Raw genomic sequence first — 25,800 nt, 5'->3', positions numbered from 1 at the left:
TTAGCTCTCTTAATCTTGTCTTTATATATCTCCAAATCTGTGAAAATGAAGAACTGACTAACCACCTCATTACCTTTTCCTTCACAAAATTTATCAAGTTTATAACCATGAAGCTGTTCTTGTGATTATGTATTTAATGTCTGTCCCCACGGAACTCTGAGTTCCATGGGGACAGTCACCATGTCCTCTTGTTTACCACTGAATGCTCTGCATCCAGCACACTGCTAAGCAGAGCAGAGTTCCCTCTTTATCGGCTGGATGAAAAGAATGAAAAATAGACATGAAAAACTGACCATAAATTTTTCAAAGCCAGAAAACTGAAAAAACTGCTAAGTCTTCAAATATCAGGAGAGAAAGTAAAAGGATATTTGATATACTTTTGACTAACCACTATTAAAACCATTAGGATTTCGACTCCATGTGGGTGAAAATTGCCCTGTGCTATTTACTCCTAGCACGCTGTCCACCCATCAGTGTGTGGTCACGTATCCTTCTTCCATACTTGCACTAAGGTGTAAACCCACACACTCTGGAAAACACTGTAACTATTTTCTAAATTTGTGCAGTGGCTGCCCAGGAGAGCACAGCCCAGCTCCCGGGCTCTGCGGCTACCTGTCCAAAGCACAACCTAAGATACTCTGACCCCTGGGTGTGGGAAGAGGAAGACAGTCTTGTATATGCATGTTAAGAAGCACATTGTATAAGTGCTTCCAAAATTATCTGTGGTAAGGACCAGCTTTATTTTTATTTCAACTCATGAAGATGACACTTTCATAAAAAATATATAGTAAAAGTAAATTACTAGAAAAATTAAATGCCAGAGCAATGTCAAATTGCTAGAAAAATTTCTCAGCTCTCATCCTCAGTTCTGCATCTCTCTCATCACAGATCCATATCCAGTAGCCCATGTACCAGCTCCAGTAGCCATGCTTTGAGCAGCAAAAGAAAAAGAAAACCCTAAATCCTCTAAGAAACTCGACTTACCAGCAGGGAGATATTCCTAGAAAAGTCACTAAATTTCTCCTAGTCCATTTATAGCAGGGTTTCTTAGCCTTGTTTGTTACATGGACCACTTACTAAGTCCACACTATACCATGTATTATTTATTTTTTTCCATCATCATGAGACATTCATTGCATCCATGTATTATTTAATAAATATATCACACCACAACAACACGCCCCCACAAGAATAATGTTTTTTTGAATTTCAATTCAAGCTCACAGACCCCATGTTAAGAACCCCTGATCTATAGGAAGGGAAGCTATGTGACAGTGTGAGGTTATTTTATGAATCCCCAAAAGAGAAAGATTATGTTTGTGAACTAATCCATTCCTGTGGGTTGAGTTTCCACCCTTTTGCTGGGTCTGATATAAATGGAGACACAGACATAGACACAGACACAAAAAAAGGAAGCTGCCATTTTTTTTTTATCCTGCCACCTGAGTAAGGATTGTTTAAGTGCAATGCCCCCAAGAGGGTGGGCTCACAGAGCAGCTCAAGAGGAGATGAGCTCTGTTTTATACCTGATAGCTCACAGTTGAACTCAGGGAGAAAGCAGAGCAGCCGAGACACTGATAGAGGAGACCCAAAAACAGACAAGCCCTATGCCTGGTTGCCTGCAGCTGAGTTCAGGGAGCTGGGCTCCGAGAGATAGTGAGCCAAAAGGGGAAGGCAGAGACCTCGGCAGAGATTGGCAGTCATCTTGCCTTGCCACATACCCAGACAAAAGGATCACCAGTACTGACTCTGGTGAGAAACCACCTCTAATGGTGCCTCGATTTGGCCTTTTCTTGGCTTTTGAACCGTAAGCTTGTACCCCAAACAAATCCCCTTTGAAAAGCCAACTCATTTCTGGCACTTTGTATTGGCAACCATTTGGCAAACTAAAACAACCTATTTCACAAGTTTGTTCTGAGGATTAATGATTATTATATTCTTGGTACACAGGATGATGGATGATGGTCTAAAAAAAGAAATCATTATTAATAATAACAACTCCCATAGAATGTTTTTACGTTTATAAAGCCCTCCTTATCTCATGCAATAACCAAAACGCTGTCCAAATCCTCTTGCCCAGTCTCAGTGTAAGAAGTCACACCTTGGATTATGTGGCAAAATGACCTAAAGCTGACTGAGATGGGCTCTCCCAGTACATACTGACTGGCTGGATCTAGAGGGGACAGAGAGCAGTGCTGTGTGCCCAGGGGAGCCGTGGGAGGCACTTACGCCCTCTGGAATTCTGGGATGCTGAAGATGGCCTGCATGACAGAACTGAGATAGCAGCTGTTGCCCAGGTTCCTCAGGCCCGTGTACCCAGGACCGAACATGGGCTTCAGCTTCGTGCCCGACTCCTGGATGACTTCCCACTCGCTGACCCGTGGCTTCATGTCATTGTCCCGGAGCCCATTCTCTGTCTGGGATAAATTCATTGAAAGAAAAACAATTTTAAGTGTGATTAATGTTCATTAAACGTATCCTATGAATTATTTCTAAAAACGGTAGATGTTTTTGCCTTTCCTTCCCAAATAGAGAACCTAATTAAAAGAGTTGAGAGGGAAAGAGATAGGAGAAAGAAGAAAGACGAACAGGAAGTGAAAAGAAAGATGCAAGTAGAATAATTACAAGAGAAGAGAGAATGCGACACTTCATAAAAGGCAAAGCGAATACAGAGGAATAAGGACAAAAATCATGGGACCTGAGGGTATTATCAGACGAGGAGGGAGGTTTAGAGAGGAGAAGAGAAGACTAAATTTAAAAGCGGATATAAGTGAGAAAGAGGAGGCAGAGGAGAATAAGAATATGAGGAGAGAGAGATGAACTGGGCTGGGAGGAAACTGTTAAATACACATACTTGAAATAGCTCCTCAGAAGAACAGTATTACATAGTGAAGATAAAACTTTAAAATACAATATTAAATAAGTAAAACTTATCCATCAACAATAATGTGTTGGTTTATTCTTTCCACTGCCTAGGAACTCTGCTTCCCTGCCTAAAATTAATTAAAGTGATGTTGGTCACAGATAATTTTAAAGGTCATCTTCTCCCCGTACCTTCTCCCTTTACTGAACAATGAGTAGTTTATGTAACTCTCCACCAGAGGAGACAGAAATTTTGCAGGTAAACTAAAAACAATACATAATTTAGTGCCATTTTTATCAATATATAAAAAACTAGTAGAGTAAGAAAGAGAAAATACTAATTGTATTTGAGAAGTAAATGCAACAATTAAAACCTAAATTCTATAAAACAGAGATGTGTTAGAAGAATTATATATTAAATAAACCAAACAGTTCCCTCCCCACAAGGCTGGAACAGAAGCAAAAGTAGACGTTCTCACCCCATGCATGTGAAGCATATCGATTCCAAAATGCGCCAAGTGCTTGGCCAAATGAGGATCTAAAACAGGTTCCTCTTCTTGAAAAGAATAAACATCTAGGGGTGCAGAGAAAATATGCACTGAGATCTGTAATGAAGTCATTTAATATTCAACAATACTTATTGAGCCCCTACTATGCACCAAGCTTGGGATATATCAAGGAACAAAATAAAATCCCTGCCCTCATGAGTTACATTCAACTGAGGGAAAGATAGATGATAAAACAATAAACATAACAAATAGGCATATCCTGTAAATATACCCACAAATTAAATTTTTTAATATTTCAGAAAGGCCAAAAAATAAGTTTTCTAAAAAAAAGAACAGTGCCTCAAGTTAAAATAGTTGAAAATTAGACGAATATAAATGCCTAACACTTGATTTTGCTTACCAAAACCACAGTGGCATAACTCTAAGATTGACATACCCATAGGTTCAGAAAGAGGGAAGTCAAAGGAGGAGAACTGTGACAGTCACCTGCCCACGGGGAGGGAGAGCCCATGGGGGAAGAGAAAGATGCCAGAGGCCCTCAGGGGCAGCTGGATGGCTGGATCAGGGGGTCAGATAAAGGACAAAAAAATTATGTCTGTGGAATCCACTACATTCTCAGACCTACCACCTCACCAATCTCTACTTCCCTCTTGCCCCCTCACCCCTTTCTTTCCTACCTCAGGGTCCACCCCTCACAGAGCTAGTCAAAGAGTTGTGAGAACTGTGCAGTGCTTCCAAACATGCCTACCCCCCAGGACACCCAGAAGAGACTGAGGTCTATATGGCACCCCAGGGTAACTCAGGTGGCTCCAGCACCCCAGGTGCTCTCCCAGCCTCCACCCACACCCGCCCAGGGGCTGAGGAATCCACATCTTGGCCACATCCACTACCTATTCAGAGCACACTAGTACTGACAGCTCTGTGCTAAGGCAGGCAGCAGCTCCTCTCCTCAGGATCACCACTTCCCACCTGACAACAGCTGCAGAATGCTTTCCAGGGATTCTTAACTAGGGGTCTGTGGAAGGATTTCAGAGGGTCCGTGAGCTTGAATTGAAAAAACTCAACTTAGTATCTTTATTCTCTCTGACCTCTAACTGAAATGTAGCATTTCCTTCACTCATGAACATATACAATAAACTACAGTAGTATTCCGTGGTTTTCACCTGACTGACAAAGGGGTCCGTGGAACAAAAAGGTTAAGAACCCCTGCTAGACTGAGCCTTGCTTCTCAAAGACTCAAAGAAGCGGCATCACCTGGGAACTTGTTAGAAATGCACAATATCAGACTCATCCCAGATCGAGTGAATGGGAATCTGCAGTTTACCTAGATTCCCGGATGCACAGTAAAGACTGAAAAGCACTGTTCAGAGTTTTCAAAAGCTCTCCCATCCCCTGCCTTATCTGTCCTCACAGCACACTATGAGGGGGGAGAATAGGCATTCCCTGGCCCATTCTGCAGATGAGGAAAAGGTGCTCATAAAGGTCGAATGATTCGCCCCAAACCGCACAAGTGGCCAAGAATCCAGGTGTTCTGACTCTTGGCCCAGTCCTCTTCCCTCTATACCAGGCTACTTCAAAGACATCTCAGGACAACAACGGACTTGGTGAAGCACTGTACTCCCTAAATAAGAATGGAAACTCAAGGACCAAATTTCTTCACTCTTAAAATTGAAAAACAAAATCCATTATGAGGAAAAGAGATTAAAAGGTATCACTCTAAAGGACAAAGATAGACTGTCCAAGAAGCAGTAAAACACCACCAAAATTTTTTAAAATTAACATACAGAAGCGGTGCTGATTGTCAGAGCCCAACTCAGATACCTACAGACTCACTTTCACAGATCAAACATTTTATAGCACACTCTTCTTTCCCTGGGGATCCATTCTTAACTTGTAGAAGGCAGCTCTCATTGCTATTTTCAATATAATTCGGTGCTCTCAAAAATAAAAAACAAAATCCCTATGCTAATTAAGAAAAAAATATCTAAAGTTAATATCAAATCAAATTCTTAAAAATCTTTGACCCAATGACTCGAAACAAATATATCAACAGTATTTTTAATCTAAACAAGTGACAGAGAACTACCACTCAAATACCGGCTAGAAGATGAAAACAGTAGTCACTACATACTACTGACGGTGGTTATTATTAACTAGCGGGATAGCTTTAAAGACTTAAGACTTTATGTCTCTAATTATCAGAGCTGTTAGAAAATAATAAAAATTGCTAGAAGGGCATTATCAGCACTGGCTAACACTTTATATCAAAATCACAGTGCATAACCTATTGGGTTAATGCCACACTGAGAACTTAAGTCTCCTGCCTCTAGGCCTAAGATGCTCCAAAGATAAGACATAATTTGAACAAATGCAAGGGTTGCTTCTTTCCCCAGTGACAAAAACTATTTAAGGAGTAACCATGATTCTTCAAAACTTTGTATTCATGAAGAATTTGTTATGATTTATAGACAAAAAAATCTCAAGTGGACCCATGTGTGAAAATGCTGCCCTATAATGTTTTTCATTGGGAAACATCCATTTTTTTCTCCAACTTCAGCTTAGCAAAACCAGGTCTTACCTCAGAAACTATTATAGTAGATAAGTAGTGCCTGAAGAGTACCATTTACCCATTTATCCCCCAACGTGGCTTAAAAACTTGGAGCCAAGAATCACAGTTAGGATGTTCATGAAGGAGTCCTCCCAGGAATGGGACAAGCAGTATTTCATAAGTAACTATATTCATATTAGAAGTAAACAAGTCACTATTTTATCTGAACGTAAATGACATTAAACCACAAAAAGAGGCAGAGATCCATAGAAAAGGCAAAGGAAAATTTTTAGAACATGACTATCCCATTGATGTGATAAGCACGTTAGAAAATACTATGTGCAGTAAGTTAGTTCCAAAATTAATTAAGAAAAAAGTTAGAAATCAAGACACAGACTAAGACCAACACTGAGGGTCTGTAAGAAATCATACCAACATGGTAATAATTTGTTATCTTTTAAAGAGAATATTCCCAATAATACTTTTTTTTTTTTTTTTTTTTTTTGCTTTTCTAATTTTTTCAAGCCTATTATAGTATTTTGGTTGAAGAAAATGCTTGGAAAGTAATTCTCAAAGATTAAAATTACTCTCCTGGAGGGTATGCTGTTAAGATTAGAGTATGTAACTGGTCTTCCTTGTTCATCCACATGGACCAATTCACTCAGTCATTCATCACACTCATCAAATATTTACAAAGCACCACAAATATATACACATACTAAGGATATAATGTTTAATAAGACAAATAGTGTCCCTGCCCTCCTAAGTTTAAAATTTAGCATTTCAAATAATCTTAGAAGAAATGCTGGTTGGTGTGAAGGACCTCAGCAGACACCTTTGCTGTGGATCAATTATGTGACTTATGGCTCTTTTCCTATGATCCAGAAGATGGTACAAGTCCAAATCCTGCCCTCAGATTCACACAGAGGAAAGCAGAAGGGAGAGGGAGGTAAAGATGTACCTCAAAATGTACTTGTGTTCAGAAAGAGAAACAAAACAAGGGAAGCTGGATTCACTGTCCTGATCTCACAGTTCAAGTGGAGAGACAAACACAACTGCTGGTCAAACACCAAGTAATACGTCAGAGAAGAGATGAGGAAAGCTTCTTTTCGAGGTATTCTGTCTACCCACACCGCATCTCTTCACCATCATCAGCCACAGAGAGGGAAAGAAGGGAAACAAGAGAATGTCCCAGCAATTAAACTAGAAGAACACGAAACCAATGAGGCCAGAAGTAAGCACAATCACTTTAAAGAGAATCTCTCCCAGGTATGAAAAAACCCAGTCTGCAGCCAGGAAGGGAAAGCAGATAAGAATTAAAAAACAGCAATAAAAAAGGAAAAAAGAAAAGAGAAAATGGGCAGGAAAGAAAGGCAAATCAGAGGAGGACATTTGTTGATGTTCCATTCATTTATTCTACAAGTATTTATTGAACACCTACTATGTGCCAGGGACTATGCTAGATGCTAGAGAAATCATGGTGCACAACAAACACGGTGCACAGGCCCTGCTGTATTAGGTGACCTATCACCATTAAACAGAATAGAACCTTCTGAAAAATGCTACAATGCAGCAGCATGGGGCACACAGGAGGGGCTCAAGAAAGATCAAAACTAAAATGAAGTAGTCATTTTACATTTCCTTTAAGAAACTCAAAGAGCTCATGGCGTCTGGTCAGGCATGAAGATGGCTAAAGAAGAAAGACTAACTTGACATGATAGTGAGTTGGTGCAGGGGCCAGTGGGATGGGCAATTCTACAAATGCCTCTTCACAGTCTCTGAAAGACTCTCCTACAATGACTCAAAGGGTTAGAGTTCCATCTTCTTAAGTAAACTAGTTTGCATCATAAAAGAAAAAAAGTACTCCCTCTACTTCCATCCCACCTCATTCCCTTCCACAAGATGACCCTCACCCTTGCCAAGCCAATGTCTCCTCCCAGAGAAAAAAGCCTTTGTTGATTTATTTGTGTAGTGATCTGTTGCTCGGTTTGTTTGTTGCTGTACCCATGGATCCAGAGCAGAATGTGATATGGGTCCCATTTTTACTACTCATGCCACCACAGTGACCTAGCCCAGGGAACGAGGGCTTCTTGCAAGAACTAAAATCTAAACCGAGACCTCAGGATGAGTAGGCATTTGTCACTGAACAGGTAGAACCTTATTGGGGAGAAGGAAACCAGGATGATCAGATCACACTACCATTAAATATTTGCGGCCACAACCTTCTTGGATTCCATGTTCACTAAACAATCTTCTAAATATAATTCAGCTTCCCACAAGAAAGGAATGTGCTGGTCAAGCAGGCATAAACATCCCACTTAGTGGCAGTTGTGGTTATCATCATAAACTAAAAAATAAATAACCTGACTTTGAGACTTCATCTCTGCTGAGTGTAATTGAGGCTGAGTGGGCTTCATGAGTGTGGAAGATCAGACCCTCAGCAGTGGTACCTTCACCAGGCAGGGGCCACCCCATCCCCGGACAGGCAGCACCCTGCCTTCCAGGGCCTCACCATCCACATGGCTCATCAGCAGTCATTTTGGGAAACATTACATAGGCTCTTATTACTTTAGTTGGTTTTTAAATAAATAATAAGTCATGGCTAGGAATATATTAAACAGAGTCAAAGAAAAGTAAAATAGAATTGGTACATCCCATAAACTAATATGGAATGATGATTACACTGACAACGATGATTTGTGATAAAACTATGCATAACATAAGCAGGAATCACATCCTAACCTTTTTACAAAAAGTGAACATTATTTCAGCTCAATAAATCCAAGAACCTCCCTTACAGAGTTATAATGTGCATTGCTGTTGCCTAGTGTTTTATACTTTCTATAATTAAAATGGTATTATATAAAAAGGAAAACTTTTTATTATATAAATTATATAAAATATAATTATATAAAAAGGAAATTATATAAAAAGGAAATTATATAATTTCTCAATTATATAAATTATATAAAATTATATAATTATATAAATTATATAAATTATATAAATTATATAAAAAGGAAAACTTGAAAACTTCTCCCTCCACACACACTCAAAAAAATATGTAACAACTGCAGCAAATAATGGGTTAATGTTCTCAATAGCAAAAGAGCTCTTAAAAACTAATAAGAAAAATGTCCACACTTATGCCCACTGTAAAATCAGCCTAACAAATTCACAAAAATAACTAAAAGCCAAATGTGCTATGAAAAATGCTCGACCTCATTAGCAAAGCAAATTAAAACAATATTCCATTTTTATCTAATCAGATTAGCAAAGATTTTTAAAAAGTCTTAATACCCAAAATTGTCAAAAACTTGTTGAAAGGGGCACTCCTATACACTGCTGATGGGAATGTAAATTGTTACATCTATTTTAAAGAGATACTCAGCAACTGGATCTTCAAAAAATTCAACCATCTGTTCAGAGGAATTTATCCTAAAGAAACAGATAAACAACCAAAGATTTGTATACATCCAAGGATGTTCATCAGAAAAGTAAAAAAAAACATAACTCACAGGGGAAAGGGAAATGATTTAGGGAACCACCATGTAATACTTATATTTAATGACATGAAAAAATGGTATCTCATGTTAAATACAGAAAAATAAGGAATAAAACTTGAAACAGTGTGATCCAGTTTTTGTAAAAGGATAGTGTGTTTGCATACGTGTGTGTAAGAACCAAGACAGCCCTTAAAAAAGAAAAAGACTGAAAGGAAATACCATGTGGTGGTTCAAAGCTGTATGAACCTCAGAAAAATATGTTCTTAAATTTAATCCATTCCTGTGGGTTTGAGGCCATTTAAATAAGACCTTTTTTAAAATTATTTTTTAATTATCTTTTTTCAAAGTTAATAGATCACACAAAACGTTATATTAAAAAACATAAGAAGTTCCCATATACCCCACTGCCTACCCCCCCACCTCTATCAATTTTTTTAATTGTAATTTTTTAAGATATATAGATCACAAAAATGTTACATTCAAAAAGAGGTTCCTATATACCCCTCACCCCCCTCACCCCACTCCTCCCACATCAACAACCTCTTTCATCATTGTGGCACATTCATTGCATTTAGTGAATACATTTTGGAGCACTGATGCACCACCTGGATAAGAGTTTACAATGTAATTTACACTCTTCCCCAGTACATTCAGTGGGTTATGGCAGGATATATAATGTCCAGCATCTGTCCCTGCAAAATCATTTAGGACAACTCCAAGTCCCAAAAATACCCCTACATCACATCTCTTCTTCCCTCTCCCTGACCTCAGCAACTACCATGGCCACTTTCTCCACATCAATGCTACAATTTCTTCCATTATTAGTCACAATAGTTCCATAATAGAATATCAATAAATCTTCTCTAATCCATATTTTATTTCTCCATCCTATGGACCCTGGGATGGTGATGAGGCTCCTTCAGGTAAGGTGTGGCCTACCTCAATCAGGATGGTTCTTACCCATATTAGTGGAGTCCTTTATAAGAGAATGAAATTCATAGAGAGAAGAAGAAAGCGATGGAAGCAAGTAGCTGAAATCAGCGAAACCCAGTAGAGTAGGGAGAGACCAACAGACACCACCATGTGCCTTGTCATCATGTGAAAGAGGAGCAAAAGACTGTCAGCAGCTAGTCCCAGAACACCACAGTCTTTGGGGGGAAAGTATTGCCTTGATGATGCCTTGATTTGTACTTTCTATCAGCCTCTAAACCATAAGCGTATAAGTTCCCACTGTTTAAGACAACCCATATCATGGTATTTGCTTAAGCAGCCCAGGAAACTAAAACATACCTAAACTGTCAACAGTGATTACTCTGTAGGGTGGTATTAATAGTGATTTTTATTTACTTCTTTAAATGCTTCTATTTTCCAAATATGTTACACTGAACATCTGCTTCTTGTATAATCAAGAGGGAAATATAAAACTTCCTTCCTCCAGTTAAAAGAAAAAGAAAATTTAGATTAACTCTACACAGCAATTTGAAAATAAGTTCCCACTAGAGAAAAAGCTTCTGGAAAATTAAAGGTACTTAGAAAACACAATTAACCCTTGGCTTTATTAGTAACATATGTTTGATTAACATCTAATTATTTAAATGCCATATACTGTTTTGATCTGATTTGAGTCTTTTGTGGACCCCAGAAAATTATGTTCTTAAGCTAACCCATTCCTGTGGGTGTAAGCTATTGTACACAGAACTTTTTGGTTAGATTCAGTTAAGGGACCTTTTGATTAGATCACTTCAGTTAAGGGTTTTTGATTAGGTTGCAGAACCCCGGATGGGTCCTAATCCTTTACCAGAGTCTTAAATTAACTGAGGACTGAAAGCAGAGACACACAGAGAAAGAGAACCACCATTTTACCCTGCCATGTTAGAGAGGACTCCAAAGAGCCTACAGCTGTGGAAAGCCAGAGAAACCCTGAGAAGCCAGAGAGAGTCGAGTGAGGCTGGAGGCCCAGAGGCGAGAGATGAGCCATATGCCTGATCACCCCCCTTGCTGAGCTCAGGTAGAATTTGAACATGGAGGAGATGGCAAAGACTGGCCGCCATTTTGCCTTGCCATGTGGCAGGAGTCCAGGGTCACAGCAGCTGACTTTTGGTGAGACAGCATCTTTCATGATGCCTTATTTTGAACATTTTCACAGCCTCAGAACTGTAAACTTTTGCTCCAAATAAATTTCCATTATAAAAGCCAACCCATTTCTAGTATTTTGCATTGGTAGCAAACTAAAATACAGTTGTTTCATGTAACACATAAAAGTAAATGTGGGGAAGTGGACTTGGCCCAATGAATAGGGCATCCGCCTACCACACGGGAGGTCCACAGTTCAAACCTGGGGCCTCCCTGACCTGTGTGTAGCTGGCCCAGGCGCAGTGCTGACGTGCGCAAGGAGTGCCCTGCCACGCAGGGGTTCCCCGCATAGGGGAGCCCCACGTGCAAGGAGTGTACCCTGTAAGGAGAGCCGCCCAGCGCGAAAGAAAGTGCAGCCTGCCCAAGAATGGTGCCGCACACACGGAGAGCTGACACAATAAGATGATGCAACAAAAAGAAACACAGATTCCTGGTGCTGCTGATAAGGATAGAAGTGGTCACAGAAGAACGCACAGTGAATGGACACAGAGAGCAGATAACTATGTGGGGGAGGTGGTAGAAATAAATTTTAAAAAATTAAAAAAATAAGTAAATGAGCCTACCATGTGTAAGGTTTTTGTATAGAACTCAAAGATGGGTATAACATAGCCCCTACTGTCAAATTAATGAAAATATAGAAAGAGAACTAAGTCACATATATACAAATAATTGTAGTGTTGGACAGATTGTTCTGAGAAAGGGATCTAATAACTGGTCCTACAAAAACACAACATAAGACAGCTTAGAAAGCATGAAATTCCAAAATACTCTCCTCTTGGCAATCTTATCCAATAGAATTCCTACATTGTAAAACTTTCTGGAATCCCCTAAAAGGACAAGGAGCAAACTTCATACAACATTCATTCAATAATAATTTCTCAAACACCAAGGACATGTAATCACCATACCATAAGCCTGAATCCACAGCATATCTTGAATTTCTATTTAAGTTGCAAAAGAGCTAAGTTTACACCTGACTTAGGTATATGTTTATTTACTTTGAGGGACAATGTTTGGTCCCAACATCTGGGACTCTTACATTTTTTTAATGAGCTAAAATAATTCCACTAAATTTTGGAAGCAGGAAACTTCTCCAAAACTTGAGACAAAGAATCTTGACATGACCCAAGTATCAGATCCCAATTCTAAAACAAATGAGAGACTACACCAGTTTGATGAGAAAGCAATGGTTGGTGAGAAAAGTACCATCAGTAGTGAAAACATCTTGGCCAATTAACTCTGAGCAGGCTGGCTCAATTGATTGAAAGATCAAAGAGAAAAGAGTGAAAAGTGATACTTTTATGTTTCTCCTAAAACATCATTTTACCTTAAAGCAAAGAAGAAACAGAGGCTAAAGCCTGAAAAGGTGGAGAAAACTGACTTGGATATTGATCCAGATCTGTGCTTTCCATCCGTGTTTTCAATGATGATAGGAAATGTTTTCTTATGGTCTACTTGATATTCAAATTTATGATTAGGCAGCAGACTTGGGCCAGTGGTTAGGGCGTCCGTCTACCACATGGGAGGTCCGCAGTTCAAACCCCGGGCCTCCTTGACCCGTGTGCAGCTGGCCCATGCACAGTGCTGATGCGCGCAAGGAGTGCCCTGCCACACAGGGGTGTCCCCCGCGTAGGGGAGTCCCACGGGCAAGGAGTATGCCCCATAAGGAGAGCCGCCCAGCACGAAAGAAAGTGCAGCCTGCCCAGGAATGGTGCCACACACACGGAGAGCTGACACAGCAAGATGACGCAACGAAAAGAAAAGGTTCCCGTGCTGCTGACAACAACAGAAGCGGACAAAGAAGACATAGCAAATAGACACAGAGAACAGACAACCGGGGTGGGGGGGGGAGAAAAATAAATCTTTAAAAAATAAAATAAAATAAATAAATTTATGATTATTAAGAGTTATGATTATTAATCCTTTCCCTCACAAAATGATAGGAAGAATTAACGGTAAAAGCATAGCCAAAGACAAATGTTTTAACGCCACCTGTGTGAGGGAAAAAAGAAACAGAACTGATTCTGGTAGCACAAGTGGGAAAGAAATCACGGCACGTGAACACCATTACTGCCAGGCAGGTATCAAGGGCCCTTACCACAGTGTCAGTGAAAACTTATCTTCTCCATAATTAATCCAGTTGTTCCCGAAATGATACTCATCATTCTACAACTTCCTCCTACTGTTCTAACGGTGGATTTGATAATGCACATTAACTTAACAAGACCTGTTTCTGCTCCTGTCCTCTTAGGCAAGAGGCATACAGAAAGATGAAAAAAGCAATAGCAGCTGTTATTAAGACCTTACTATGTGCACCAGGCTAAAGCTTCAGGCACATTAACCAACCTATGGGGGAGGTACCATGATTACCCTCAAGATGAAGAATCTGAAGGTTAAAAAGATTTAACATCTTGCCCTAGATCTCACAGCTAATAAGAGGTAGGATCAGGATGCAAACCTGGGCTGTCTGAGTCCAAAGTCTACTCCCTCCAACCTAGGGGTGACTGGATTGGTAGCCCTGCTGAATCTAAGAGGAAGCCACCACTCATTCCCAAATGTGTTAAAAGTGCACTCACCTGCCCCATCAGGGGTGATGGTCCCCAGTTTCACAGCAAGAGGGTAGCCCATGTCTCTGTAATGTTCCAGAGCATGGCCATTGCCCCCGGAACTGTCGAAGAACCACTTCCCACACAGGACAGAGCCATCAGTCAGATTCAACCACAGGTTTTCCCGCAGGTCACACCTGGCACACTTCCAACCACTGGAAAATCATTGAAAAGCAATTACTACAGACGGAGCCCAAGGTGTGATTAGAAAACAAACATCTAAAAACGAAGAGTTTCTCAAGCTGGGAATGTTAGGAAATGTTCAGTGGAATTAACAACCTAGTGTTGGGCTCCCAAGCAAGATCTTTACCTCCTCATTTTCTCCCCTCAAAATGTTACTGCCACTACCCCGCAAACCCTCCCAAGCAGCAGGACCACCCAGTACCCAGCCTGCCTCCAGGACACCGACCAGCTCCTCACAAAGGCTCATTTTCTTCAAATCACCAACACCAAACATGGGGCTGAAAGGGAAGTCATTTCCTTAAAATTCCTACGTGAGGGAAAGCAAAGCTTGAACAAGTTTAAAACTTTAAGGATCTCATGAGTTTAAACATCTGAAGTTCTACAGCATTAACCATAGGAAAACTAGTTTAAACGAAACCCTACTACACTGCAAATGTGAACTAATTAGAAAAGAAACCAACTTAACTAAATGCCAGCCAGGTGCCAGGTGCCAGGTGCCATACAGAAGTTTTATCATTTAATTCTAATAATCAATCCTCAACATCAGCATTACCATTCCCATTTTGACAAAGGGAGAAACTGAGGCCCAGAAGTAAGGTGCCTTTCCTAAGACCCCCACAGAGCATGAATGCAGCCCAGTCAGGATTCAACCAGACCAGATGCCCTCCTAAACCCACCTGCTCCTTCCCTCTAGTACCTGTCTCTGTAGACACATCAGCACCCCAGAAGAGGAAATGCTAATGGAATCCAAAGAGCATTACAGCCAAACATGTGGAGACCAAAAGACTGTTTTAAGTTGGGTTCCCTAAAAGCAAGCTCTAAGACAAGGATTTGAATGCAAAAGCCTTATTTGGGAGGTGATCCCAGGAAGTACCACATGAGTGAGAAAGTGAGACAGGGAGGAGAAGAAAGCCGAAAAAGGGGCATCGACGAACAGAGGATAGGGCTTAGTCCATCTGGGGCACCCTGGGAGATAATTACCCATCTGAGCAGCAAGGGAAGCTGGGGTATTTACCAATGCACACCACCACTCATGGCTTAGGGCTGTTCCCAGGGCAGGGGCATTTCTGACTGCCATGCACAGGCCTAGCTGGTTACCCCTGGAAGCCTTAGGGTGGGGAGGGCTTAGGGGGTATGGACTGGGCGAGGAAGCACCTATGACAAAGATACACACAGTTTTAGGAATAGTTTTTAGCTTATCTTTAATAGAAGGCATTTGTTAAGAAAACATATAGCTGCTAATTCAGAAAAGAGGCAGAGCTGCAGTACTCCTTTGGCCAGTTTTAGGGAGTCAAGTTCCATTTCGCGATCTGATTCTCACCTTGGAGGAATCCTGACTCCATTGTCCAACTGGGTGAGGTTATTGGCATATTTGGATACAGGCAATTCATTTTCCCATGTGTCTGGGTCCTGCTTCCTGTATGGAGATTTTGAACTAAGAACAGCATCACAAGCAATTGTTACCTATAAGACAAATCCAGATGTAACATATAAAAACAGTTTGAGAGGGAACAGCAACTGCTAGAGGGTGGGTATATAAACTATTAATAAATACCATTTAACCCAAGAAAATTCAAACAGCACAATACCACAAGAACAAGACCCCAGCTTCCTGACCCCAGCACTATCCCCCTAGATTTAGCTAGGTTTTGTCCCCAGCCTAGAGTCTGTAGTATCGATAATGACACAAGTTAGCAAGGAACCAATCCATCTGCCAATTTGCAAACTCAAGCATAGAGGTCATATTGAATGATTCCTACCTCTTAGCAATTAGGGTGAAAAGCATGATGTAAATAATTTACAAGAGCGAGTGAAATGAAGTATGAGAATGCCTAGATTTACCCAAGTGGTGTGTTTTCCTACTAACAAATGCACACCCAGATATCCAATATCCTCAACTCATCACACAAAGGCTTGTGGTCAAGGGCACTTGAACGGAATATGAGCAGCATGGCTACATTTCATAATCTGATAGAAAATGTGACCCTGGACAGGGACATGCCTAGGTATCATTGTGCCAGATCATTCCACATCAAGAGCAAATCTATGATGTCAAGCTTGGCACCAACTGACCAAAGGGATTGGAGAAGAACAGTTTCTGCCAAATCTGACTGAAACTGGCAGTATGCCTATAATCATATTTGCTATTTGCTTAATGCTATAAGCTGCTCCTAGCTGTCCTTAAAAACTTACGTTCTAATGGGAATATAAAATTGTGCAGCTACTTCTTTGGAAAATAGTTTGACAGTTACTCAAAAAGTTCAACACGGAGTTACATTTTGACCTGGCAACAATACACCTAAGTATACAGCCAAGAGAAATGAAAACATTCATCTACACAAAAACTTGTATATTAATGTTCATTGCAGCACTATTCATAATAGCCAAAAATGTCAATCAACTGAGAAATGGATGACAAAACATGGTATGTCTATACAATGGAATTATCATATGGCCACAAAAGAAATGAAGTACTGATACCTACCGCAACATGGAAGAATCTTGAAAAAAGTTATACTAAGTGAAAGAAGCCACTCACAAAGAAAACACATATTGTATGATGATTTCATTTACAGGAATTATCCAGAACAGGCAAGTCTATAGAGATAGAAGGCAGATTTAATGGTTGCTTATAGCTGGGAGGACTGGAGGGTTTGGAAGTGATGGCTAAGTAGTACGGGTTTTTTGGTAGAATAATGAAAATATTCTAACATTGATTGTGTTGATGGGTGCCATTGGATTGTTTTAAAAAATTAAATTGTTTTTAAAAATCTGACACTCAACTTTACTAACATGCAGCAAAATTAGCTGAACTTTATGCAGAATGCTCCTCCCTGGGTAGTACCAAGAACTGACCCCAGAATTGAGGAAGAGACCCTGAAGAAAATCCCCTCACCTGACATCCCAGCCCCTCCAGCCTAAGGGCAAATTCTATCACGTCTTCACATGAAATATTTTGGATCTACCTCTTCTCCATATCAACCACACCCATGCTAGCTCCAACCACCATCATGGGTCACTCAGGTGGCTGCACAATAGCCTTCTTACAAGTCTCCTTTATTCCACTCCTGACCCGTCTTCTCGGCAGCCAGTGATCTGCTGTGAAAATTAGATCCTATAATTGCCCAACTTAAAACTCTCCAAGGTTACAGGGAAATCTACTAACTGAGGACACCAGGCTAAGCACAGTGAGAAATAAGGAAAAGGTCCCTGCCCTCAAAAAGCTTATAATCCATTACAGATCAGGCATTTTTAAATATATTTAAACCTTTTAAAAGAGATACTCTCATTCATTTCCCACCACAGGTGTTATTGTATAAATTAGCCTTTCTTTCCAATTATCTGGCATTCGTCTCCCACCCCATCCCGGGGATGGCCCTAGATAACAGAGCTCACCACCAGCCCCTTCCTGGTTTTATGGGTTGGACATCCAGCCTTCGGCATCCTGACTTACAATGTCCTCATCTTTTTAGTCTGGCCTGGTATAATCTTCTTGTTTGCTTCATTGACTGCCTGGATCATTTCCTTGTTCTCCTTTGGATTTTCAACACCTCCGTTATACTCTTTAAATTATTCTGGTTTGCAATGCACAATAATTTTGACTAAGATTCAGATATAATGCTCTTCTTTTCTTTCAGTGTCCTTCCTGGTGGCACCCAACAAAATTTCCTTAGTCTTCTGGGCCACTGTAAAGCACTGATCTAGTGTTTTCAAAAATTCCTCTAAAATCATAAAGATCCTTTTTATGGGTTAGATTATAATTATACTGTGAACTATTTTGCCTGTAATTATTATCTGGATTGGGGGGGAAAGACCTTGTACTAATCTTGGCTCCAATCCAAGTTCCCATAGGCCTCAAGTTCAATGATGTGCTGGAGCTGCCTCAAATTGGCTCACAAGAGCTCATTGTTATAAGAAATGCTGAAGGATGGGGGGTAAACAAAGCGATCATTAAAAGTTAAATTATAGGGGAGCAGATGTGGCTGAGGCAGTTAAGCACCTGCTTCCCACAGGGGAGGTGCCAGGTTTAGTTCCCAGTGCCTCCTAAAAAATATACAAAAAAAAACAACAAGCAAAACAAATGACAAAACTAACTCAGGGGTGCCGGTGTGGCTCAGTGGTGCTGATGCGGCTCAGTGGTTGAGAACCAGCTTCCCACATACAACGTCCCGGGTTCAATCCCCGGCCCCAGGTACCTCAAAAAAAATGTTTTTAATTAAATTATATAAATTTACATTTAAATAAATTATATTTCTAAAAGGTAATAAATATTCAGAACTCATCACTTCCTAATTGTTTACTACATCTTACTATTATCCACATGCTCTTGAGTTCTTTACACCTATGTTATCTGAATGGTGGAGATGCTACATAGGGTATGTTACTGTACTCTCTTTCCAAGGTTGCATGCAGGGATATCCCATGGGTAGCCTGAAATTGGCCATGGTGGGAGAGTTACACCATGGAAATAGCAAACACTACAAAGCACAGCTTTTCCCAACAGTGAACCAGTTGTTAAATATTTATGAGCACAACCCTATTCAGGTTCCTGATGTCTAAACTAAGAGCGTTGGAGTTCAAGCTCTAAGATTCCTGTTGAGTCCAAAATGCTGTATCACTGTGAACACCAAAATATTGAGAGATGGTTTAGGTTTTGGTAGAACTTATAGTAACTATCTGTAACTGAAATTTTCTGGGTTGGGAAGCTCAAGAGAGGATGAAAGAGTCACCTGACTGGGTGATTTTGAGCACAATAATTTTTGTTATTAAATTATTAACAAAAAATGTAGCAAAAGCATGAAAAGAAAATATAGTAACTAGCATCTTTTATGTAGATAAATCCTATCAGTTACCATCAGATAAATACAGACTTTTTCTTCAATCTCCTCATCCTACCTTCCAAATAACTCCCTTTTTTTTTCCTTAAAAATCTCAAAATATCTCCTTAATTTTAAAAGATTATTAAAAATTATAATATATTTTACTGGGTTCATATTTCTCTCACACTTCCCTTTTTAATGAATATTCACAATTCAAATTATATTCTGAATGTAGAAATAATTAAATGTACCTAAAAGGTTTTTTTATTAACATTTTTCACATACAGACTTTTTCATAATGAGTGAATAAGGACAATACCATTTCTCAGGATATTTATTCACAATATTCTTATTTACTTCTTTCCCAACAACAGAAATGAGATTTATATCAAAGAAGAGCAAGAAGACCTCTCAATAGTAGAGAGACAGATATAAGCTGTAGTATATAATTTCAGGTAATGGGATGATATAAGACCATTTTGTCCATTAACATATTTTCTCCTTTGTAACAGCCACATAGTTTAACACAAGGTAATTTAATTCTGGATATGTTACTCACCACTTACTATGCACTTTGTACTCAAAAGGAGTACAAATTAGGAAATTAGGAAAGACTGCAATAGTTAAATACACAAAACTTTCATTTCTACAGTCTCATAGTACATTTTACAGTAGGTCAGGGGAAAAAGAGGTGAAAGGTAGAAACCTGGTCCCTTTTGACATGGGTTCCCAAGCACACATGTACCCTCCCAGCAGGGACAAGTGAACAGGTGCCCGCAGATCCCCAGCCACACAACAGCCAGAAGGCTCTGGAACCCAGAGACCTGGCTTTGGTTCTGGGAAAGTTAGAGGAGGAAAAAAACCCAACTGGCCTGTCTGTGCTCACTCGCCCCTTACCCACTGCCATCTGTGGCTAGGCTCTGAGAAGCCAGCATGTGCACAGGGTGGAAAAGAGTGAAAAGAAGGGAAAATGAAACAGGAAGGAAGGATGGCCTGGGAGAGGCATGGAGGAAACAGGAAAGAGTAGGGAATGGTTAGGGTCCCCACAGGAACTCAACCTACATGCAAGGGGCAAGCAGCAAAGTAAAACAGAATCTGGCCATTCTGTACCATCGCCCCCAGCTTCAAGTGTTGCAGGAAGATGAAGGCCCCTCCACAAATTTAGAAAAGGAAGAAAAGAGAAGGGAAGAGAAGGGGAAAAACTTACCACTAAAAATATTTAAAACCTAGAAAGCAGCCTTCATCTTCATAGGGAGCAAAACTAAAAAAGTAGCCTCACAGAACTACAGAGCTCCTGCAGACCTGTGATTTGTAACTATTTGGCTGGTTTCATAATCACATTGTTGCTGTTGTTTTAGCACTGGGGCTCTTTAATTTTTTCTAAACAAAACCTCACCTGGAAGGTCAATGTGTAGAAGAGGTTAAAAATATAGCCACGCCTCTGATCAGAAGATGGCCCCTCCACAGCAGCCCTGCGCATCTCCACCGCACAGTGTGGAAATCTAAGCCACAGACTGTGACTGACCCAGCGGCCAGGAGCCAGCCCATCCTGGAGGAGAGCCCCCTAGGGATCGACAAAGCCCACCCAGCTCCGGGAGCAATGGGCAGCGAAGGCTCTGTAGGGTCCAAGCTACCGAGCCGTCACCCTTTACAAGAAAAGAAGCAACATGCTCCTGATCATGCTCATCATTCTTATCCTCTTCTCTCATACCATCCCCCTTCCCCACCCCCCACCCCCCAGAGTGCACACACACTGCACACGCACACACACCTGACACAGAGAGTCACGCGCATCTAGCTAGCAGCCGTGCACACTCACTGACCAGGGCTGGTAACTCCTCAATATTTGGTAGTGCTATTTCATAGTGGTCTGGGAATATAACAAGTTTGGCTTCATCTTCATACTCATAATCGTCGCTATTTAAATCATCATCAGTATCTAGATCTGAGGAGAAAACAAAAACAGAGAAGAAGTGAGGAAAGCAGTATTCCATGCTGAGGCAACACTGGGAAAACCAGAAATCCACAAGGATGAAATATCAAGGGTGTGGCATTTAAATAATTCTCTCTCTGACATGCCCATCCATTTGGCCTAAACCAGCAATAAAAAGGCCTTTCCTATCTATGATATATACTTACTTATAAGTGACAGATATTGAAAGAAAGGCAAGGGGAAGCGGATGTGGCTCAAGCAGTTGAGTGCCTGCTTCCCACATGGGAGGTCCCAGGGAAGCGGGTGTGGCTCAACTGATAGAGCCTCTGCCCACCATATGGGAGGTCCAGAGTTCGATACCCAGGGCCCCCTGGCCTGTGTGGTGAACTGGCCCACGCACAGTGCTGCTGTGCGCAAGGAGTGCTGTGCCACACAGGAGTGTTCCCAGTGTAGTGGAGCCCCACGCACAAGGAATGTGGCCCTGCAAGAGAGCCACCCCATGTAAAAAAAGCGCAGCCCATCCAGGAGTGGCGCTGCACGCACAGAGAGCTGATACGACAAGATGACGCAACAAAAAGAGACACAGATTCCTGGTGCCACCTGACAAGAATGCAAGCAGACACAAAAGAACATACAGTGAATGGACACAGAGAGCAAACAATGGGGAGGGGGGGGAGAAGGGGAGAGAGAAATAAATAAAAATAAATCTTTAAAAATAAAAATAAAATAAAAAATAAACAAACAGCAAACAAATGAGAAAACCAGCTCAGAGGAGCCAATGTGGCTCATAGGTTGCGCACCAGCTTTCCACATACGAGGTCCTGGGCTCATTATCTGCCTTCGGCACCATAAAAAAAAAAAAGAAAAGAAATGTAGGCCATATCATAAAGTTTTACAATGACAATAACCATGTATACTAGATACTCAAATTTTAAAGAGCTTTAAAGAAATACACTGATATTTATGATTTTTCAGGTATTTCGCTCTTGATTTCACAAGAATGGGCTGGAATGTTTTCACAACAGTGTAATATGGAAGACAGGATATGGTTTTGAGATTAGATAAACTCAGTTTCAATTCTGGCTCTAAAATTCAACGTTGCTTTGGGCAAGTCACAGACTCTCTAAGCCTTATTTTCTTCATTTGCAGCACGGAGAAAATAATACTTATCTCCACAATTTATATAGGGTTAAATAAACAATTGTAGACAAGGTATCTGACATATAACAGGGAGTCAACATATGGTAGCTATTGTTTTAAAATAAGATTGCCCTCTCCCCTCCTTGCTTTCAGTTCCCCACCATCTCTTTCTAAGATTTATTGAAATATTGCATAATAAACTAGAGCAGAAAACCCCATAATGTGAGTAGTCCCGTTGTCCTCAGACCATGGAGAATTCCCAGTAAGAAAGATGAGCTCCTTTAGCTTGCTGTCTCTCAAGTCACCACCTCTTTGCTTGGCTAATCCCTGGTAAAGGTTAGGTGAAGGCCCAAGGAAATGTCTTGTCACAATATTTATATAGACCTTTCAGCCTCCTGTTCACAGATGCCAAATTCCCAGATCATGTTTGTATATTTACATGTTTGCAACTATAGTGACAAAGAGTTACTGAGCTACGTTCTACTATATGCATGCAAACAAACCCACAAACACACATACACAAACATACAGGCTCTATCGATTGAAGTCAATTTATTAGTTAGAGCAACTGCCTGAAAATCCAAGGGCCTGGATTCGGTTTCTGCCTTTTTGTAGTTCTCCAATCAAATACCTACTATCTTTTTTGTGTATGGCTCCACTCTTGATATCTAAAAGGTAGTTTTAAGGGGGAAAAGGCATATGGCCATACACAATCTGAACATCTTAATAAAAGATTCTAAATAATTTTTTAAAGAATCAAAAATGCCAAAATAAAGAACCAAACAACATTGTTAGAAAGCAATACGGGGTTAATTTGGAAAAAAGCAATGTTAAAGATGATTCTAAAAATTAGGCTAAAATTATAGGCTACACTTTTAAGGAGTAACTATCTAAAGGAAATAATTCAAAGAAAGAAAGGCATTCTCTATGTTATAAAAATTTATAGGCCCCATTATCTATAAGAAAAAATAGGACCGAAATGTTCAATGAAAATGGTGTTCAACTCCATGAAATATTGTTAAATGGTATTTATTTAGACTATGAAGAAACATGGAAAATGTTTATGCTATGTTAATGCTAAGATACAAAATTTACTGTAAAAATAACTTCATAGATGTTATATCAATACACAAAAATTGGAAGGAAATCAGAGCAAATGAAGATGAGTAGGTGAACTTTTTTGTATTCTTAAAATATTCTTTATTACTGATGTAATACTGTATATATGATAATTTTAAATTACCAAAATGTAAAACTTTTGTTTTTGTGTACAGATTTGGTTCATATAGTATACTTACATATTTAAACCTTATTCTCACTTAATGCTAATCTAAATTCTAGCCAAAAAAAAGCTAGATAAACTGAGTCAAAACAATCTGTCTCTGACATTTATTAGCTATAAACCTAGCATAGGATCTGATTTGATAACAGTGGTCACCACCACCATCATCATCACTTTCTCTACATTTCTGACAACTAACATGACCAAAAGTGTCATAGAGGGGGAGCAGATGTGGCTTAAGCAGTTGGGTGCCCACCTCCCACATGGGAGGTCCTAGGTTCGGTTCCCAATGCCTCCTAAACAAGATGAGCAGAGACAATGAGCAGATACAACAAGCAGACAATAAGCAGGCACAAAGAACAGAGGGATGAGGGAGACATGGGGGGTAAAAATAAATAAATAAATAAATGTCATAGAGGCACATCTCATTCTGCAACATGCCCGCAGTCCATGCATCAGACCGTGTACTTTTCTCGTTTTCTTGTTTCTTAGTAAACTCTTTACTACCTTGCCTATTACATAGTAAGTCCTTAAATTCTTTTATGCGACATAAGCCAAGAAGCCCAGAACCCACACCTTCCACCAGCATTATTTGGCAAACCAAGCCAGGCTTGTCAGGGGCAGGGTTTCTCTGGATCCCCACAGCTGCCCTTAGCAGCTGCCCAGGGATTTTCCTGGAGGAACGAGGCTGGAAGGTCCTGCAAGAGATTTCTGCCATGGGCAGATCGTGGGAGCTTTGCATTTAGATGATTCTAAAGGCAGGTCTCTCCCTAAGCTAAGTAAGTGAGTAGAATTCTCTCTTCTATTCTAATCTGTGTTTAACTTTGTGTTTCAACATAGGATCATTTGACAGCCAAAAAAAAAAAAGTGTCACATATGCCTTCCCTTCCTTTTGGCTGCCTCAGTTCCAAAGTAATCCTGAAGTAAGTTTCTGGAAGACCATGATATCATGTGGGGATCATCTCTGTGATATGAGTATGGAGGAGATATGAACTTCAAATGCTTCCAAACTGTAAGCTCTGACAGCGAGAAATGGCCCTATACCCCTTCCGTATCCCCAGCCCCTGCGCAGTGCCTGCACACAGCACACACTTGGTAAATGTCTGTTGAATGGGATGTTAGGAGGTTAACACCAGCACACTAAGTACAATAGAAAAGCACACAGATCAAAAGCACTATTCACGGGTTTTGCTCTTTTTTAAATCGGTAACCTATAGGTGTTGTAAAATAAGCAAAACTATTCTCATGCAAAAAGGCAGAAACGTGTTGGACTTCTTAACATTTAGTTTATAGTTTATTTTTATTTTTCATTAAATGGGCTGGAAGGGGACCATGATCTTTCCCAAACATCTTAATCCAAATTAGAGAAAAATCCAACAGAGGAAAACTACACTCTGATTTTGAGGGTCAAATCTAAGGTTTCTCCTAAAGAGACATGACTCCACAACCCTAAGTAAAAACCTATATTTCCAAATTTCCCTAAGTAGTGTCTTACCACCCCAAAAACATGTAGCTGAGGAATGTACAGGGTAAGCATAGCCTAGGGGCCATTTGGGGGGGATCCCAACTTCCCATACTCTGCCTTGTGGCTATTAGCTGGCAATACCTGGATGGCTTCTTTCTCTACCGTTAATTTTTTTTTTAACTAAAAAAAAAAACACTCTTCCCTAACTCTACTAAGGATCCCTCCCAGATCCCTGGAAGAAGTGGCTAGCACCACATACCCATGTCCCCAAGTAGTAACTTGCCTAAGCTATGAAGAAGCACAGTAGAGGAATGGATCCCTAAATAAAATTGGGGTTCCAATTCTTAGCTCAGAATTCTTTCAGCCTTAGCACATTGATTTTTTTTTTAAGATTTATTTATTTATTTAATTCCCCCCTCCTCTGGTTGTCTGTTCTCTGTGTCTATTTGCTGCGTCTTGTTTCTTTGTCTGCTTCTGTTGTCGTCAGCTGCACAGGAAATGTGGGCGGCGCCATTCCTGGGCAGGCTGCACTTTCTTTTGCGCTGGGCAGCTCTCCTTAACGGGGCGCACTCCTTGCGCGTGGGACTCCCCTATGTGGGGGACACCCCTGCGTGGCAGGGCACTCCTTGCGCGCATCAGCACTGCGCATGGGCCAGCTCCACACGGGTCAAGGAGGCCCGGGGTTTGAACCGCGGACCTCCCATGTGACAGATGGATGCCCTAACCACTGGGCCAAGTCCGTTTCCCTTGATTTTTAATTTATCTGTTGGAGGGGAGTAATCTGGCTGTTCTAGTGCTGTGTAATGCTACCAT

General features: G+C 40.5%; 1 protein-coding gene across 1 annotated transcript in view; it reads right to left on the bottom strand.

Annotated features, from left to right (window-relative positions):
- USP13 (ubiquitin specific peptidase 13) overlaps positions 1–25,800 on the bottom strand; it is a 151,801-nt gene that overhangs the window by 73,712 nt on the left and 52,289 nt on the right. Inside the window, exons 4-8 of the mRNA XM_004478961.5 lie at positions 20,991–21,112; positions 15,669–15,811; positions 14,135–14,319; positions 3,342–3,436; positions 2,230–2,417 (exon numbers count right to left, since the gene is read on the bottom strand). Coding sequence (XP_004479018.1) covers positions 2,230–2,417; positions 3,342–3,436; positions 14,135–14,319; positions 15,669–15,811; positions 20,991–21,112 — 733 coding nt within the window. The remainder of the gene's footprint in view (positions 1–2,229; positions 2,418–3,341; positions 3,437–14,134; positions 14,320–15,668; positions 15,812–20,990; positions 21,113–25,800) is intronic.

This window comes from Dasypus novemcinctus, chromosome 4 (assembly GCF_030445035.2).
Source record: "Dasypus novemcinctus isolate mDasNov1 chromosome 4, mDasNov1.1.hap2, whole genome shotgun sequence".
In the NCBI taxonomy this organism is placed as follows: domain Eukaryota; kingdom Metazoa; phylum Chordata; class Mammalia; order Cingulata; family Dasypodidae; genus Dasypus; species Dasypus novemcinctus.
This window is presented reverse-complemented; position numbering and strand designations above follow the sequence as displayed.